The 18,236-nt window shown below is 37.7% G+C and overlaps 2 protein-coding genes across 11 annotated transcripts; one reads left to right on the top strand and one right to left on the bottom strand.

The window, feature by feature from the left end:
* Positions 1-649: 649 nt before the first annotated feature.
* Positions 650-3,127, top strand: LOC127809629 (large ribosomal RNA subunit accumulation protein YCED homolog 2, chloroplastic). Of its 4 annotated transcripts, none has more exons than XM_052348579.1 (7): positions 650-818; positions 1,170-1,355; positions 2,067-2,156; positions 2,243-2,329; positions 2,416-2,496; positions 2,604-2,649; positions 2,750-3,127. In XM_052348579.1, the coding sequence occupies exons 1-7, from the start codon at positions 687-689 to the stop codon at positions 2,821-2,823; spliced, it is 696 nt and encodes a 231-aa protein (XP_052204539.1). In that variant the 5' UTR covers positions 650-686; the 3' UTR covers positions 2,824-3,127. The 4 variants fall into 4 exon arrangements, with proteins under 4 accessions (XP_052204539.1, XP_052204543.1, XP_052204542.1 ...); XM_052348582.1 differs by having other exon boundaries at positions 678-818; positions 986-1,355; XM_052348581.1 differs by having other exon boundaries at positions 678-818; positions 981-1,355.
* Positions 3,128-3,263: 136 nt separating this feature from the next.
* LOC127809628 (uncharacterized) lies at positions 3,264-17,805 on the bottom strand. Of its 7 annotated transcripts, none has more exons than XM_052348575.1 (9): positions 17,478-17,626; positions 17,100-17,335; positions 15,909-16,307; positions 14,164-14,237; positions 13,634-14,047; positions 11,314-12,619; positions 7,813-7,907; positions 6,682-6,823; positions 3,264-4,143 (listed from the first exon to the last, which is right to left on the bottom strand). In XM_052348575.1, exons 3-9 carry the CDS (start codon positions 16,282-16,284, stop codon positions 3,458-3,460), a joined length of 3,093 nt encoding a protein of 1,030 aa, XP_052204535.1. In that variant the 5' UTR covers positions 16,285-16,307; positions 17,100-17,335; positions 17,478-17,626; the 3' UTR covers positions 3,264-3,457. The 7 variants fall into 7 exon arrangements, 4 of the variants coding, with proteins under 4 accessions (XP_052204535.1, XP_052204534.1, XP_052204537.1 ...); XR_008025164.1 differs by lacking the exon at positions 17,100-17,335 and adding an exon at positions 5,563-5,727 and having other exon boundaries at positions 3,995-4,143; positions 17,478-17,805; XR_008025166.1 differs by lacking the exon at positions 17,100-17,335 and adding an exon at positions 5,563-5,718 and having other exon boundaries at positions 3,995-4,143; positions 17,478-17,805.
* Positions 17,806-18,236: the final 431 nt, after the last annotated feature.

The following is an 18,236-nucleotide window of genomic DNA, read 5'->3' as shown; positions in this document are numbered from 1 at the left end:
TCTGTGCTTGAAATTAGCAATTTTGAAAGGAAAAAAAAAACAGTTAATTTTTTTTATCTATGTGTTATGTATCTATTTATGCAGCACGAGAGTCCCAGTTTATAATGATTAACTTTTAACCTTCTAATAAATAAATATATATATTTTTGACAGTTTAGTTAAAAATATTTTAAATATTTCTAATTCAGTAGAAATGAACAGTGATATAACAGTCTATGCAGAAATATTTGTTTGGAGAAGAAGAGATGAGACTTAATATATTCTATTTTTTATATTTTTAAATAAATATATAATATCAATTAAATATTTTACATGAATTATAACATTATTAGTGTTGATCTCAACTTAGATGAATAATATTATTCTTTCTAATAACTTTGTGTCCCTATACACTTTCATAGTCTGAATTTTTAAAATATTTCATAGTCCATAATATATCTCACTATATATATATATATATATATATATATATTAGATAAAAGAAACTTGGTGTTGTGAGAAAGAAAAAAGAAGATATTTTGCGCAACTAATAAGTGGACAAAAAGAGAAGGGCCAAATGAAAATACATTGAAAGTGAAGTTAGCATTTCGCAGCATGTGCCAACTGCCCTTGAAGATAAGGTTTAACACCCAATGCCAGGCTCCACAGAGAGAGAGAGAGAGAGGGGGCGGGGGGGGGGGGGATAGATGGCAGCAAGAAACCTGAACCCAATTCATAGTGTTGCTGTTGCATGCAAAGCAGGGGCCAAACCACTCAAGCTGCCATTTTGGGCATCCACCACAACCAGAGCTTCCTTCAGAAAAAATGATATCTCACTGGTAATTTCATCACAATCTCTCTCTCAGAAATATTCTGGCAATAACAAATGGTAACCTTAAGAGTAGCAATGAAGCAGCCACACACATATATGTACAAAGAGTTTACAAGTAAGAACATGGCTGCTTAAAGAGTTAGAATACTAATGCAGTTCTGCAACACAGCACAGAATAGTGGGTGGTTAGAGGAGAGCATGCCTTCCATGATAATATTCGAAAGCAAATTGCAGGCAGCAGGCCAGCAGAAAGTTCTATCATTAACAACTACAGTGGATTACATTTATAGACATCTCTGGTGTTACCTTCTTGACTAATGATTTTCTCCTCTAAACAACCCCATGTATGATCATCAAGATTGCTAGGAAAAACTCCCGGAATCCGCGCCGTCTGGTCACAATTCCGACATCGTCGGACGGGAGATGGCATGGGAAATGGACTTGCGATTACCTTTTTACTCTCCAAGAATTGCAGCTACAAGATTTGGCTGAAGATGAAGCCCAAAGGGATGCTCAGGTTTCTGTCACCCTCTCCATCCAAAAGGTCATATTCCCGGGTCCTCTGACCTGTGTTCTTCATCATTCCGATTTTCAGTTATTGTTCAACAACAGCTATAAACAATAGCTGGCTTTACTTCCTTGGACTCCCTGTGCCATCATAATAACGTCAAATTATCAAACATTAATGGACAAAAAATGGAGAAATTATGAACTGACTGATGAACACAATAACAAATTTGGGTTGGGGTGAGGTGGGGGGCATTCCAATTGCTATTTCATTATCATCATATTTAGGCAATGCAACATACAAATGAAGTTATGTAGTGCAAACACTTAGGTGACTGTAATGGAAACTAAAATGCATTTCTGATCAATTTCTTCAACTGGAAATCATTTCATTGTCATCCAATTCTAACAGTTCACTTCCTGTGTCATGGTACAAAAAAAATGAGATTTTATTTAGCTGCTGGTGATATGTAGTAAAACTAAGATAAATATCTAAATCAACCCAAGAATGTGTTGAAGCAATATTAATAAATGACAATGGATAATAGAACAAACTGTCACCTTCAAGAATTTGTATGAAATAATTCATGCATCCAGGACTTCAAAATAAATAAGAAGACAGCAACTTAGGATGGATATCTTTCAAACCCACAACCCAATTCTTTACCAGCTTTCTTGTATTGTTATGTATGTCAGAGTTCATATTTCAGAGAAAATAAGACTAAAGACACAAGTATTCTTTTACCAGCATGCTGGCTTTGGCCTTTCAGTGGATGGAAAGGTAACCACATCCTTCACCAGAAAGTGTTGTTGCTGCTCTTCCCCATTCTGCAGAGAGGTATTTATTTTGCTGGTTGTAGTAGTTTTTGCTCCCAATATTTTCATAAGCCTACTCCATTGTTCTTTCAATTCTAAATGTTTCAGATCAATGCCAACTTCAACGTTTGGGTTCTGCCATCAGGCAGGCACAATGGCACCACTCAACTCCCTGAAATTGGAGGCGATGATCAAGTCTCTCTCTCTCTCTCTCTCTCTCTCTCATAAAGAACAAAAACACATACAAATGCAAACACAATCTAACACTAGCTACATTACAGGTGATCTATGTGAAACCTGGTTACGAAGCTGATCTTGATTCACTAGTGCAAGACACCGTTAGGCTTGCTACCTCAGTAAAGGTAAGAATTTTAACATGACATATTGTATATATCATGAGAATCAATGATCTCCGAGTACCAAATCATGCATCAAAAACCATCTGATACCATTCATTTGCTATGTGCAGGAGACTTGTTCAGATTCGTGTGAGAAATCTCAACCAAGGATGCAATGTAAGGACTTGTGAAGATACAAAAATACACATTCATACATTCATATTTGTAAGCTAAGAAGTGTCATAATTTGAGCAGTTTAACAGAAGTTCATTTGCAGATCTTGGTGAACAGAAGGCTGCTTCTATTGATGGGAGATGGTCAAGACTGTTGGAACTGAGGAATGCCTGTTAAGCAATATACATATATGCAACACAAGTGATTACCTAGAAACAGTTGAGGAATGTGACCATCCTATAAATTGAGGGACCTAGGTGAGACAATGAAATGGAGAGAGGCCTTGTTATTTTCTTAAGTTCGAATCCTTAGAAGACAACCTTCAGGCCAGGTTCTCTGCAACCAGTTGAAAATTGACTAGGAATGAAAGCTTTTTACAGGAGCAGTTATCATGGATTCTAGATGAAATATGCAAGCTATGATCTAACTGACCTCACCTAGGTGGATTAAAGTTTTGGTATGTTATTGTTGGAATTTTACATATTACTAAATCAGTGTTCTTTCGCTGCATTAATGCTCTACAACATAATGGAAGTGCAAATATCAAAATTAATATACATAAATTTCAGCTGGGATAAATACTGTGGTAAAATAAGCAATAAAGATAAAGAACTGGATAAAAAGAATATTACACGGTTAATGGGCGTAAGTTCAATTCAACAAATTGATAATAATACACATCAATTAGGAATCTACTACTAAACTCATCTGTCTAATATTTGAACTTTGGCCGCTTTATCAGAATTCCCAGTTGAGAACTCCATAGCTCGAGTTTGTGAAATAAAACCTAAACTAAAGCATTGGATTTAAGTCATCTCCATGGCCAATCTATCCGTTCTGTATTATCAACGCTTATGTTCCAAGCTCCTGCTGCAATCTCATTGAATAACTGGTCCCAACCCCAACTTGAGTATCCCAAGAAAAACCAGTAATCAATAACAGAATGATTGCGCAACTTGATTTCTTCTACTTCGTTAACTGTGGCCCATTCATCAATAAAGTAAATATTTGGCAGAACTTCTGGGTAGTGATCCTTAAGGGTTCTCCGAGTTAAGGCAACCAGGGGATTTCTGTGTTCCAAAAGGGGGCCTCCAAATGACAGGCGAGCCTCTCTTAACAGTTCTAACCCTTCCTCGAGTTCATACAGAGAATCCCAGCTAATATGTTTATTAGTAATCAGACCTTGAAATCCTGTACCTTGATCTGCCTTTACAATTAGAATGGTGGATTTATCAAATGGGTGTATGTTGAGAAGCTTATCTGTTGCAATAAGGAGGGATCCAACAATCACTTGAGGGGCAGCTCCATGCAAGTCATATGACCTGCGAGGTTTTATCTGGTTGTATTTAATTACTCTTTCTGGTGTTCTGTATTTTAATATGACCTCATGGTGTTTGTTCTTTGCCAAAGGAGCTTCCTTGTGAACAGCACTCTGTAATGCAGATTCATATATATTCTGCTTCCTTCTTTCTTGCTGTGCTCCAATCTGTAGAATTCCTATCAAGAAAGTAAAACATGGTTATACACCCTCTCAATTAGATATAAACACCAAGAAGTAAAAATGAACACCCCCCCCCCAAAAAAAAATCAACACGCACACAAAGAAAAAAGAAATTAAGGAACGGAACAACCATTTGGCTCCAAGTTCATCTTTGTTGGCAACTGAAACACCGTCCCGCGACCACTGCCTACCAGCTTGACTGGTATTGCCTTTCACCCCCATCAAAGGTGTAGGGTTGATGTACCATTTAGGATGTGAAAGTGTCTTGTACTTATTTGGGAAAGAGAAAGAAAAGAGAGAAAAAAGTGATGTGCAAGTTACATTATACAGCAATCAACCATCTGTCCACATGACATCTTGGAAGTCTTATGGTGAGAAACAGCTGAACGGTGACATTACTTGTTGCCAGTACAATAATCAAAATGTTAAATCGAGACACATCACCAATCATTATTACAACATGACAGTCAAACTATTTTTATTATAGAACCAGTCTTTTCAATTTTGAAGTGGGTCCATACAGCTACATCACAGACTATCATATAATAGATTCCTAACAATCCCCACACCTAAAGCACACGTCCAAAAGCATGTATCCTGTGGTGCCTAAAACCTTGGTCCTCCCATGGAGGAGAGCTCAGTGATCCAACCAGTTACCACACTACAAGATGACATGGCAGAACCAGCCCAAAAGACCAGGATCTATCATGTATTCACATGGTCATGAATTTAGTGACACTGATTGATATAGAAACAATGAGGAGAATAAACAAGAACTAGGAAGTCCAAAATGTTAGCAAGGAGGCAACCATTTGCTTTTGATAGACAGAATCATAGACATAACAACAAAAAGAAAAAGAAATTAAAACAAAACAATACAAATTTGACCAAACATAATGTCAAGCTAGTTTTGAATATATATGCATGATCACTTTTCACATTTGATAATTGATATGTTTGAAAAACAAGTGTGAAGAGAAAAAAGGCAATAATTATTTTAGGAAACTCAATTCATAAATAATTTGAAAGTTTTCAATAAATAGTTGTACATATACCTTGTTCTAATTTTATAATGGATTAAAACTTAATTCTGTGAACAAAATTGTTTCAAGTGATTGACATGCATATTCCTCTTGCATACATACATGTTATCCAAGTGTGCAGCTCTAGAGAAATTAAAAAGGTGAGGGTGATTCACCAAATATCATCACACGAACCTAATTTTTCAGTATCACAGCAGAACCACCTCACTCAATTTTGTTAATGGCAAACCAGTAATTCTAAATTGTTGCCTTGTTTTATTTATCAGCAGGTATGATGCAAATAGGAACAGCAAAACAGCCAAAAGCACAACAATGATGCAGTGTTGTAACAATGAACAGCAAATGACACACTTAAAACAACTGAAATCACACCTTTCTCGATCTAGAACAGCAAAGTAGCAGCAGCTTCTTGCTAGCCTCTCGCACCTATGGCAGCGGTGGGGGGATTGGTAGGTGCTGCAGGGTCGACTCCTCAAAACCCAAGCCTCCAAATCTTCAAAACCCTAGCTGGTTTGGGGCTGAAACTCCCTGCAGAGGCTTGTGTCTTCAAAAATAAGTCCCTCAACTGGCTGGGAGACTCTCTATTTATACGTACCCTCAAGTTTCCAAGGGAAGCCAACCTCTATCTCTTGAAGCTTCCAAGAGAAGCCAACTCTCTTTTCACAAATAGCTCTCCTAAAAGTCACTAATCTTATAGTAACCCCAACAAAACACTTGATCTTACAAAAAGACACCCCAAAATTAACTTACACCAAAATATACCCTCGATACCCAATTAAAGAAAACACATGAAAATAAAAGTGATGTACAGGTTTGCATCAACACACCACTAGCCCTAACCTCAAAAAACACATATGAGAGAGGAAGTGCGATGGGAATAAAAAGACACTTATAGTCAAATGAAATGTTGGAAAGAGCAATGCAATTAAATTTACTAACTAATTAGATTTGAAGCAAATATAGTTTTGAACAAAATAGAAAGGAGCAAAACTTATGAGACTACTTAAGACAATGATAAACAACAAAAAATTGGGCAGGACATTTCAAGTACAGTAACTAGGGAAAAAAAAAACAGGAGACTAAAGATGAGTGGACTGGGGATGTGACAAGCAAGGGCCCTGCCTAGGTGATTTTGCCCTTCAATTGGCACATTTTACCAAATGCTAAAATAAAGCAAGATTACCAAGCAAAAGAGCAAAGATGCCTAAACACTTGCCTCTCTCAGTTTCTATGAAGAAGAGCTTAAGGGGCTAAGACCCCAGACTGCATCACAATATTATTGCCCCGGTCCCTCCATGAGAACATTTTGCACTAATATCAAGTATAGCAACTAAGATGTTGTAAGAACAATTCAAAGCACAACTAGTTTAACCTCCTAATGGTCGGGGCAAAGGCAAAATACATTATATAACTCTCATGTTGAGAAGACACACCTAATAAAGTCAATTTGAAAGGAAAAGGAGGAAGAGCCCATACAGTTCAAGGAAATACCTTTCTCCTTGACAAGACTATAAGCATTGTTTCCATGATCAATGACAAACTTGATAATATCTGATACTGCCACATCTCCTTCATAAGAAACAGCACTCTTCTTTTCCGCTGGAAATAATAGCAGAGATGGATAAAGTTCCCTCTGTCAATTACACCGGAAAGGACAAATGGTGAATTACTTGTGTATTAACTTTATCAGGGAGAACTAATTCTAAGAATGTATTTTATATGACAAGTACAACTTGAAATGCTCCAAGAGCTCCGCAGTTAGCGATTACCAATTAAAATTCAGTATGCATGGCTCTTCATGGAAGGAAAAGGAAAAGATTGGTGGCAAATATTCCTATTTAATCCCTCTTAAAAGTTTTAATTTATGATGGTTGAACTGGTACCAAAATTTCATATGAACAATAAATAACATCAGTACCTGTTTCCTCTTTACATTTTTTGAACCAAGCTGTTATCTTAAGTGGACATGACATTTGTAGGGAAAAGATCATATGCCAAATCTTAGTCTGCCTAATAGGATCTTGCCTAATAATTTTCATCAAAGCCTTGGGACTCTATCTATTTATGGATTATTTTGATGTCTTTTCCAAACCACACGTGTGCAAGGCGCGTGCGCGGGGGTGGGGGGGCGAAGTACAGTGGAGCCGAAGAGTGAACTCATTACACTTTGCCCCAGATAAGTTGTGCTAATAGTCTCGAATGCAACAGTAAAAACTTTACAGTCAAAAACACATTTCAATATTAACACTTGATGGTACCTATAAACTGTGGGTTGGGGGAGAAAAAAAAGGGGGAGAGGGGGCATTATCCAATTCAATTAACAAGGCTTGTTCTAAAATAACACCTTTATATTTAATAAGTTGTAAGAATAGAGCCTGAGCACCATTCATATCAAATGAATTCCAAATATTTACAAACGTAGAACGGAAGCAATAACAATATCAATAATTAAAGAATATATGACATGTGGAATGCAAGTGACACAGTTAACAAGATGCCAAAGTGCAAATACATGACATATAAATGGAAAAATACACTTAACTAAAACATTCAGAGTACAAAAGAAAAAAAAAATAAAATAAATTTATCCATAGAAGATAGATTTGATTGTAGAAGTTGCACCTGAGCTACTGATCTTAAGATCAAACTGCATTCATTCAGTGAGCAATCCATGAAATAAAACTGTGGAAGCTTCAAAGAAAAATCTTTCAAGTCATCTGCCATACGTGGAAACACTTATCAGCCCATGAAAAGTTATTTTTTATTCAGCACTAGTCTACTAGAGATTAGTCCATAATGGAATATCCCCATTTTTTATAAAATACACAGAAAGGACATTGCCTTTAGGCAACAAATATACCAAAAAGAAAAGAAAAACAAAAACCAATTAAGATGCTGTATACAGTGATAAATCATCAGGAAAATGAACTTAGAACTCTAGTGAGAGGGGCAATATCTCAGCCTCTAAACTTTTGAAAGCTCCGTTATTGCTTTGACGCTAGATTTGTCACATCAAACAAAATGAAATTATCTTCCAAATGTAAAATTTGTAACCTACTAGGGGAAGCACAAGCCATGAGGGGAAAAACTCTGTAGCAGAATCCGGAATCCTTGATTGCATGCCAAAAAAGGAAGAGCATGCTAAAAAAAGCCCAAGCCACAAGGACATGGAGAAGTATATGGTTGACCAACACTCCCTCTTACACATGAAGCACCGCTTATTCAAAAGGTGGCCCTGGAGCAGGGACTCATGTATGAGAATATAAGGGTGCAATCCCATGGTCAGACAGAAGTGGTGAACAGAACTTTGAGCAACCTCATTCGAAGCATCTGTGGTGACAGACCCAAATGATGGGATTTAGGATTTGTGCAGGCAGAATTTGCCTACAACAGCGCTGTTCATAGTGCCACAGGAAGGTCGCCATTTTCAGTTGTGTACCAGAAAACACTGCAGCATGTCTTGGATTTAGTCAAGCTGCCAAAGGGTCTGGGAGTCAGTATAGCAGCTCAAAGCATGACAGAACAGTGGCAGACAGTGCAGGAAGATGTGAAGCAGAACCTGTAACAAGCTAGCAACAAACTAACTCCAAGTATAAACAAGCTGTTGATCAACATTGCACAGAGAAGTTGTTTGCAGTAGGCGAGGATGTGTTGGTGTTTTGCACCAAGAGAGGTTCCCAGTAGGCACTTGAAGTAAGCTGCAGCCCAAGAAATAAGGCCCTTATAAGATTTTGAAGAAGATTAATGACAATGCCTATGTAGTGGACTTGCCAGATTTGATGGGTATCTCCAAGCCATTCAACGTTGCAGATCTGTATGCCTATCATTCCTCCAATGAACCCTGTATGATAATCTTCACAGTAACTTGAGGTCGAGTTTTCCTCAAGTGGAGAGGACTGATGTGGAATGTCTTGCAAGTGACTATTTAGGCTAAATAGTAAATAGATCAAGTTTTAGGGTTTTCTATTTTAATTTGGATTGAGTTTCTTTTGTTTTCCTTTTCCTGATTTCATTAGGATTTCCTCTTCCTGATTTAATTAGGATTATCTCTTTTTTTTTATTTAATTAGGATTTCCTTTTTCTGATCAAATTAGGGTTTAGGGTTTAGCATATAAATACTCTTATTGTGAGTTTATTGAGCAGCTTGAATAATATCAGACTTTTTTCTCCCAAATTGGTTCGCTGTTAGTTTCAACGTGTAACTAGTTATTATGTTTCCATGCTGCGTTACCTTACAGAGAGCCGAGAACAAAACTGTTGAAAAACAACACTACACTATCTTCTCTTCTAATCTCCTGCTCTTATTTGTACATAGAAAGAACTAGGATTATCTTTAACACCCTTCTAGTCAGCAATTGCCTGAAAGGGGAAGTTTACTAGGCCCACGTTTATGTGCTTACTGGTCTCTATTCAATTATGCTTATGGCATGTAAATTTCCCCTTTCCCTGATTATCTTAGCAAAAATAACCAAAAAACTGGGTAAATTGCTCCTAGACCAATTGCGGTTAGGGTCATTTACATAGACCTCCTATGATTTAAAAATGTCTTTGGAGGTCCCTGTGATTTAGCTTTTTTGCTTAGACATCCCCTCCATTACAAATGAAGTTTATTAAATTCTATTAAGTTAAATTTAACCAAAAAAAAAATTAAAAAAAAAAAATCAACCAGCAGTGGTCCATTGGCAGCCGATGGGTTCTAGTAGATCTGGAACCCATCAGCGACAGGAGCAACAAATCCCTAGGCAACAAGAACCCGTCTCTTTCTAATCCCTTCTCCCACTTTGCAATCTCTATCGCTACACACACATACTCATCTGTACATCTACTTCAAAGAAGTCGTGGTTGTCCTTGGCACTAATTCCACCAGTGTAGCAGTTGGAACTTGGAAGGAGTGGAAAAGTGTGAGATGCTTTTGACAATCAAGAATGGCAGCAAATGGGCACCATTTTCTCCAATAGAGTTTTTGTGTGAGAAGGCAATGGGCTTTTGCTGACTATGGAGGTGCTGTAAAGGGTCTTCTCCAGCTGTGAGAGGTATTGGTGTGTTGGTGAAGCTAGTGTCCAACCCTCTCCACAGTTCACCTTCCTCAATCCATTGACTTGTGGAACCAATCGACGGATGACAGCAGATCTGCTAGAACCCATTTTTGGAGAGGGGATTCTGCTGCCTGCTATGGTTCCCATCATTGGTCGGTGGTTCTTTTTTTTTTTAATTTCTTTTGAATTTTTATTTTTTATTTTTGTTAAAGATTTAGTTTAATTAGGGTTTAGTTAACATCATTTGGGTCGTGACATAACCACATAGACCTCTAGAGGCATTTTTAAACCACAGGGGGGTCTCCGTGCAAATGAACCAAACCACAGGGTTCTAGAAGCAATTTACTCAAAAAAGAAAAGATAGAAAGATCTGACCCTGCTTGCTTAGACTATATCACATCTCAAGATGGAATCAAACGAGGCTGTTCAACCTGAAAAGGCCACCTTGGGAGGGGTTCTCTGCATCTACAAGATCATCCATGGAAAGTTCACTCTAGTTTTGTTGCAAAGTGTATTGTAGAACAATGCCAATCTCTCATCATCCTGCCCTATCCTTCCTTGAATGTGTTTGGAGGGTGCCAACAACCCCCCCCCCCCCCCCCCCCCAAAAAAAAAAAAAAGAGGAAAAAAGACAAAAACGTTTCATGGAATCAATTTCCTGGTCTTGAATTTGTGCCCAAATCGTAAGGACCAGACAACAGATATGGACAGAAAGGAAAAGAACTCACCCGATCAGACTTATCCCTAGCTAGCCTTGAATAGGGAAGGTGGATGCTACAGAAATAAAATTTATTTGTAGCTCACCCTCCAACTCTAAACATTCAGCATAAAACAGTAGCCCTAATATTTTTAACAGGCTTGAGATTACAGGACATTGGTCAAAATAGTTTCCTAGTGGTTTGGGCATAAGTCGGTCTAATGAAGAAACAAACATTGCCTTGGCAATCATCTATATAATTCACTCACTTGGCAAAAGAAACATGTCAAGAAAAGCATTATATCAAGGGGGAAAATTGAACTACACTTATCAACCAAAAAAAAAAGAAATTGCATTAGTAATTAGAATTAACAGGACTTTACCACATACCATTCAATACAGATTTGCCATTACTTCGTCCATTTTCCAGCCTAATTGAGTAATGCTTGAAAGCTCTATATACTTCACGAACAACAAGTTCCATTCTCTGGCAAAATCCACACCAAATGCCGCAAAAAAGGACCAACACATCCTTCTTCCAAGCAGGGCCAACATTTGAGTTATCGGACTGATTAAAACCAAGAACCAACTCAGAAAAGGTGCGAGTGGTGACACGAGGAATGGAGTCCACCTCATGAAAATCCAAATTAACAAATGGTGGGCATGGAGCCTCCCTACGACTTCGGATAAGAGTTTCAGATCGCTGATAGGGAAGAAGGCTTCTGTTAAGAAATCCATTAAGAAAATCAGACAATGAAGAGTAGCTGAAATCTGTCTCTTTGGGTAAGATATAATGTGTCTGTGTGGTTGGATCAACTATTACCACCGATGGAATCTTTGATCCTGAAGTAAGGGATCTAAGTAACTGATCTCCACCATCAGAGAAAAAAAAGGAAACCGTAAATCCTTTAAAGTGAAGCTTCTCTTCACCCAAATTAGCTTTCTGTGAGAAGATTTTCTGTTCTCCCTTCCCATCTTCAGCACTACCAAGAACCCCATTTCCATGAAAATATTCTGGTTTTCTAGATGAAAGGCTACCAGCATCAAAGGTTATAGTTTCTCTGGTATTGTCAGAAGATTCATCAGCATTAGCAGGTTTAAATTGCCCCTCATGCTCCAGGGATGATGTGCTAGCCTCATATGGTATCTGATCCTCGTGCACATCAACACTGACTTCTGTAAGGCTTTCTGTGGGCTTTGCCTCTGTCGGTAATGCTTCTTGTATTTTGATGTCAAAATCCTCAGACAAAAGTTGGAAACCAACATCTTTTGCAAGTGAGCTCAATTTTACATCATTGTTACGCTGAAATAAATATGTGGCGATCTCCTGCAAGGAATTACCTTGTAAATGTGAAGCAATTTTATCTACAGTTACGTGCTTGTCCTCATTTATAATCATGAAAGACATCTTATCCATAAGCCTCAGATTTTGAGATGCTGGCTTGAATTTTTTATTTCCAGGCATGCTTTTTGATGCCTGGTAAGTGTCAAACAAGACTTTCTCAGACTTGAGATTCTGTTGTTCTCCTTTCCTGTGTAATGTGTGATAGTGCAATGCTAAACTTCTAAAAGCATTGATAGCTTCCTCACTCTTTTTTCTCTTTTCTAGTGAATCAGAAGATCTGTCAATAAAAAGAAGTATCGATGGCTTATTTGCAGGTAAAGTAGGCTCAGGATCATCCCCATCATCTTCCAGCTACATGATATAGAAAAGAAAAGAAAGAAAACACCATGAATCATACAGCAGAGCAATAATATCATGAAAATACCAATAGAAAAAGAAAATACCAGAACATGAATGCATGTGTACGCATAGGAGGGGTGCCTCTCACCTGCGGGTTGAGAGGTACCTTCATTGGCTATTAACTCACACAGCAACCAGAAGCAAAAATTGACACTAATCATATCATTGACCACTTTGAAAGTCATACCATTGAATGCTTAGAAGTACATACTCAAATAGAAGGTATACTTGACCATTGCCATAGCCATAGTTCAGTACTGCTTATATATACTTCCAGAAGCACATTGGAGTTTATACAAGAAATAATAAGTAGGAATATACAAGAAGTGCATGCACAGAGATTCACCACTTTGCAATAAGAAAGTTATGACTGGATACATGTTCAAATAACTGAAGAAAAACAACATGTTATAACAAATTGATAATAATTACAAAAGCTTTAAGTTAACCAATCAGGATGCATCTGTAATAGAAGACACAACTAGTGCTGAAGTTTGCCGATGAACCAACAAACTGTCACTGGAAGAACTTTAGTGATGACAACTAGTGTGACCACAGTGCAAGAGTGGACAGTTGATGGTGTAAGACAGGGATTTGCAGTTTCAGACAACCAAAATTGTAAATAATTTGGGCCTAGAGTGGGGGCCTTTTAAACTGGGTACACATAACATTGCAAGAACCTAAAGCAATCAGATGTTCAGGAAACATGGATCTAACCTCAGTTGTTAAGATAAAAGTATACATCTCTGAGCACAAAGGATAAAAAGCAATATAATTATTCAAAATATAATGTCACTGCCAATTAACATGTACTAATGCGCATTATACATGAGCCCATTTCCTACGTTTGAATACTGAAACCTTTCAAAGAAATGAGGATAAACACCGGCACTGAATAAACCTTGTAACAGAAGTTGGATGTGCTGCAACTAGGAAGTGATCAACAAGCATAAAAGATAGATTTACCTCTATAACAAGTGAATTTTGCGTCTGTAAAGCACTTTTAAGATCATCCTCTTCTCTGAGAACCTTTAAACAACTGGAGCATCCAGCAAAATGAAGTATCATCAGCCATGAATCAGACTCTCCACTGGCTGAAGACAACCATGAACCAGAATCCCCAACATTCAAAGATGAAAGCAACAACCTCTCAGGAGCCAGACCAAATCTTAGCCTTTCAGGAGGCAAGAAGAAGCCTCTTGCAACAGTCATGAACTTTGAGAAGAAAGACTCAAATCGCTGGAACTCTTCATAGCCACAAGACATCCCAGCAATGGGCCTTGTATCAAAAGAGTCACGGTAGCTCATAGAGGTAAATTCCCAAGGTACTCCACCAACTCCATTTTGAACACTACAAGTCATCTTTTCATTTTCCATCCCCTGTTTTCAAGAAGAAAAAGAATATAACTAAATTCTTTGCTACTACATCCCATTCTTTAATCATTTAAAATTAAATAGCTTTAGCATTCATTGTGTATTGAGCTACTAGTATCCACCTTCTGATTTTTCTTTTTCTCTCTTGTAAGTGATCTGCTAGTCTCTCCAATAAAACCTGCTCCATGGGGGCTATCTGTGAAAGAAAGGACTAGTTAGCAGCACTTTAGGAACAAAATTACCACCATGCATAGCATTGACTGCACATCCTATTCAAATAAAAAATTTCAGAGATAAATTTGAACAGTTATGATGGATAAAATGAGCACAGTAAAAATCAAAAACAAGAAACTACAAATGCAAATTTAGGGCTTAGCAGTACAACATAAATAAGATTTTTAATTAACTTAGACTAGAAATTAACACTTTCAATTTTATCATCTGCTCAATGTGTGTTGAACCATAATTTATCTTCTTTATTTTCACACTTCCAGCTAATATAACACATGCCATCTATCGGAATTTAATTATACCCTCTACGATATATAACATGAAATACACCAGCTAACCAACTCCTCTAAGCCAACAAATAACAGTTATTCTAGATGCAGATTGTGGCTCCTTTTTCAGCCTCTATCAGACAGCATCAATAATTCGATTTTCTGTGCTTCACTTTTCAGCTCTTAGGCTACATGAAAAAAGTGACCATTTTCCTTAAGATTATTTTGGTGCAAAGAAGTCCTATGGCCACCAGTTCTGCCTCTATCAGGCTGCAACAGTGATAAAAAGAAAAGGGTTACTTAACAGGAAAACAACAGTTCATGGTTTATTTTGAGCTTTATCCTTCACATTAGGAATGAGTGCATCATTAAAATTTGCAATCTACCATAGGATTGGTGCTTGCAGCATGTTCTTCAATCAGAAAGATGTTTATGAAGTACTTTATTATGATTTATTCATGTCATGTAATATCACAAAAAAAGGCTATGAAATGTATTTTATACCTTATAATTTTCCCCTCCTTTTCTTTTTCCTTCTTTCTATAAGCAGAATTGTTTTTCTTTTTTCTTGTTTTTTGTTTTTTTTTTGGTTGGAAAATCAAGCTTGAGATTGGAGCTTAAGATAACGACAATAATAACAGTAACTATAATAACTGTAACCACGCCAACATCAACAGTAACTATAGTAACAATAACAACAAGTGTCAATAGGAAAAACAACAGCAAAAGTAAAAGACCCATCAACAGTAACTATAGTAACAATGGGACACATCCTATTCTAGCAATTGTGATTTACAATGTATGACGTAGGAAAATATGGAGTATAGGGGCCTCGGCAAGTCAATAAATAATGCCCTATCTCACACTTTCCTGGTGCTAATGCAAGTCTCCACTGCACAAAGTAATAAGCATTGAAATGGTTCTCGTGGACAGAGGGGCCATGGACCCCCGCCACCACACCTGATTCTCCGTCTTTGCTTAATAATGATCAATTCTAACTTCAAAGTATTTCAGGCTAATATTGAAAATAAAGAAAGCATAATGCATTCAACAATTATGAATTTGATTTGAACAGGCCTCCTCAACATTGTTCTGGGATGTTCAGAAAAAATGGACCCATAATATCCATTTAATATCTTGAGTATCATTCCAGCTTAGGTGTCTGTTAGAATTTCCAGTTATCTAAGTCCAGTGCCACAGATTTTCTTCTGCCAGTTAAAAAAGAGTTTGTGGGAAACAGTTGACTCATAGATGAAGTTGCTTTATATGGGTATCTGGTGTCTTTCAAGAATTAAAATGGCATAAACTAAAATAATGAAATCAAGGAGAAAAAACAACAAAATAAGACAACGGACTCAAAGGGGTACCAAATGCATTTCCAGTTCCATTGTCCATTCCCTTGGCTAGCAATGTCTGCGTCCATCCACAAAATTCTAGGAGAAGCAGTGCCTTGTCAGTTGATTGAAGGAATGTTTTCAAGTCCTCTGGTGTTTTTAGAAATTCAAGAGGAAGTTGTTCGTGAGAAAGTGACGTAAGAAAATGAGCAGAAGATAAAATATTTTGTGCTCGAAGCCTCCCACGGTACTTGTATGATAAAGAATGGTGGTAGCAAAAAATTGTTATTCCCTCTGTAGCACCAATGGCATCGGCAAACATCCTCTCTCTATTTTTATATAAGAGCATCAGCTTGAGGGTGCTAAACTTATCTGGCTTATTAGCAACAAGCTGGGATATTTCCTTCATAAGGGATCGAGACTCACCAGACCCTGATCATGAAAAATAAAGCCTGTTACATATCTGAACATGATAACAGCCAATGCAGTATGTTTAACAGACTTATTTGGTGAAATATATATAATATATTCCTATTTTGGATAAATAAAACAATGTATGAAAGAACCGCCATCAAGGGGCCAAAAGGAAAACCTGGAAGAACCATGTAGCTACTTACATGAACAATTGGCTGATAATATAATTTATGTTAAAGGACACCATTAATATCATTAACTGCATATTAAGATGTAGAATACCACCAATGCATGACAATAAAATACAGTATTGATGAAATAAAACAGGCATCTCCAGTACACGACCCACTTTGCAAGGATTGGGGGAGGATCATTTTTTGTTCACGACCTTACCTTTGCTTTGCAACAGGTTGTTTCACAACTCAAACCCATGACGTTCGAATCACAAAACAGCAACATTACCTTTGCTAACAAGGCTTGACCTCAAAGAAACAAAAAGGATGACAAGAAAAAGGAAGACAACATAACATTGGTGGAGTGAAGCTAAGACAGCAATAAACAGAATCAATAGGTGAACCGTGGAAACCAACCAAAAAATAACAAAATAAAGGAAAACAGAAAAGGTAAAAGGAGTAAAACGCATAATTTCTGCAACGAACAAAAGCAAGGAAGGGCGGACAGTTAGTTTTATACTTTTTTTTATTTAAAACACAAACACACGCGAGGAATAAAACATCCCTTCCATCAACTATGCTGCGAAATCCAAGATAGAACGGATTGTAGCACCTCCCGTTTAATACGGCCCACTACCCTATTAGTCCAAATTGAATGTCACTTTCATGTACAGTAAAGCCATAAGTGAAACACTTCGGCTTGTATTCTATTGCTCTAGCAGACGGTCATGAGCAGCTCGGACCCAAAAACTGCTCCCCTCTTCCCACTTGAACCAAAGGATCCCTCTCTCGGGATTACAGTTGGAATCGTCATTTAAGCCAATCAATGATCAGGAACAGGAGTTGAAAGAGTCTACCACAGTGGCTACAAATCTGGCACAGTATAGCATAGAATCAAGACAATTCCATACCCTTTCCATATCACGCTCACATATAATCATAGGAAAAAAGTTTCCTCCAGTAACCTAAAAGCCGTAGAAGAACTAAACACTTGGAGAGAGGAAAATTTACTTACAAGGAACAGTTACCAGGAGCAGTATGTGAGGGTGATGACGGATCTGAGAGGAGAAGTTGCTTCTAGTCAGAATCCGCCACTCTGCGGCTTCGAATTCTGAAGAAGAAGATCCACCGGCCGCCTGAGCCATCGCCGGCGACAGCGAGACGCTGAGGAAGCAGCAAACCACGAACGCCGCCGCGAGAATCTTCCATAACGATGAAGTGTAAACGTGTCTAAGCTCATGGTTACGATGAAAATGGAGATGAAAGGCAACAGAGGCTTCGGGATTTCTCATCCAGACCAGCAAAAATGGAACTCGACGGCCACTGGGTTCTCTTCCTCCTCCTAATTTCGGATAATATTCTCGTCTCCAAACGGGGAATTAATTTAGGCGACTGCATTATGGGCCTGGGTCGATGATGGAAATGTCTGGGCACCCAACCCGGGCTATCGGCCCAGGCCCATCCAGGCCAGCTAATCCTTGGGCTCGGCGGCATTTATTATTACATTATTAAGCAAAAGCATAACTTTGACTTTCAGAATGATAAGACGACAAAATAAAATAAAATGATTTGTTTCTTTAAACTCTTTCTACATGGAAACCATGGTCAAATTCTCCAATTCAACCCAAAGGGTTTAGTTATTTGTCCATTAAAATGGTATGTAAACTGGATTTAGAAAATTGTGAGACAATCCAGTTTATATCTAATATAAGCGTTAGAATATTGAGAATAATTTTTTTTAGAATGAGGAGATAGGGAATGACACATTTTTTTT

This window comes from Diospyros lotus, chromosome 9, assembly GCF_014633365.1.
Source record: "Diospyros lotus cultivar Yz01 chromosome 9, ASM1463336v1, whole genome shotgun sequence".
In the NCBI taxonomy this organism is placed as follows: Eukaryota; Viridiplantae; Streptophyta; class Magnoliopsida; order Ericales; family Ebenaceae; genus Diospyros; species Diospyros lotus.
The sequence above is the reverse complement of the archived record's forward strand: the minus strand, read 5'-3'. Positions and strand labels throughout refer to the sequence as shown.

What these genes read in the sequence shown, in the direction of transcription:
- LOC127809629 (XM_052348579.1), top strand. Translation starts at nt 687, where the DNA reads ATGGCAGCAAGAAACCTGAACCCAATTCATAGTGTTGCTGTTGCATGC. An exon ending in TCACCCTCTCCATCCAAAAG is followed by an intron (nt 1,356 to 2,066) that starts GTCATATTCCCG and finishes TTCTTTTACCAG; the next exon opens with CATGCTGGCTTTGGCCTTTC. An exon ending in AAATTGGAGGCGATGATCAA is followed by an intron (nt 2,330 to 2,415) that starts GTCTCTCTCTCT and finishes GCTACATTACAG; the next exon opens with GTGATCTATGTGAAACCTGG.
- LOC127809628 (XM_052348574.1), bottom strand. Translation starts at nt 17,754, where the DNA reads ATGAGAAATCCCGAAGCCTCTGTTGCCTTTCATCTCCATTTTCATCGT. An exon ending in GCTCCTGGTAACTGTTCCTT is followed by an intron (nt 16,308 to 17,477) that starts GTAAGTAAATTT and finishes TTTCATGATCAG; the next exon opens with GGTCTGGTGAGTCTCGATCC. An exon ending in TAGTCTTGTCAAGGAGAAAG is followed by an intron (nt 4,144 to 6,681) that starts GTATTTCCTTGA and finishes CTTTCTTGATAG; the next exon opens with GAATTCTACAGATTGGAGCA.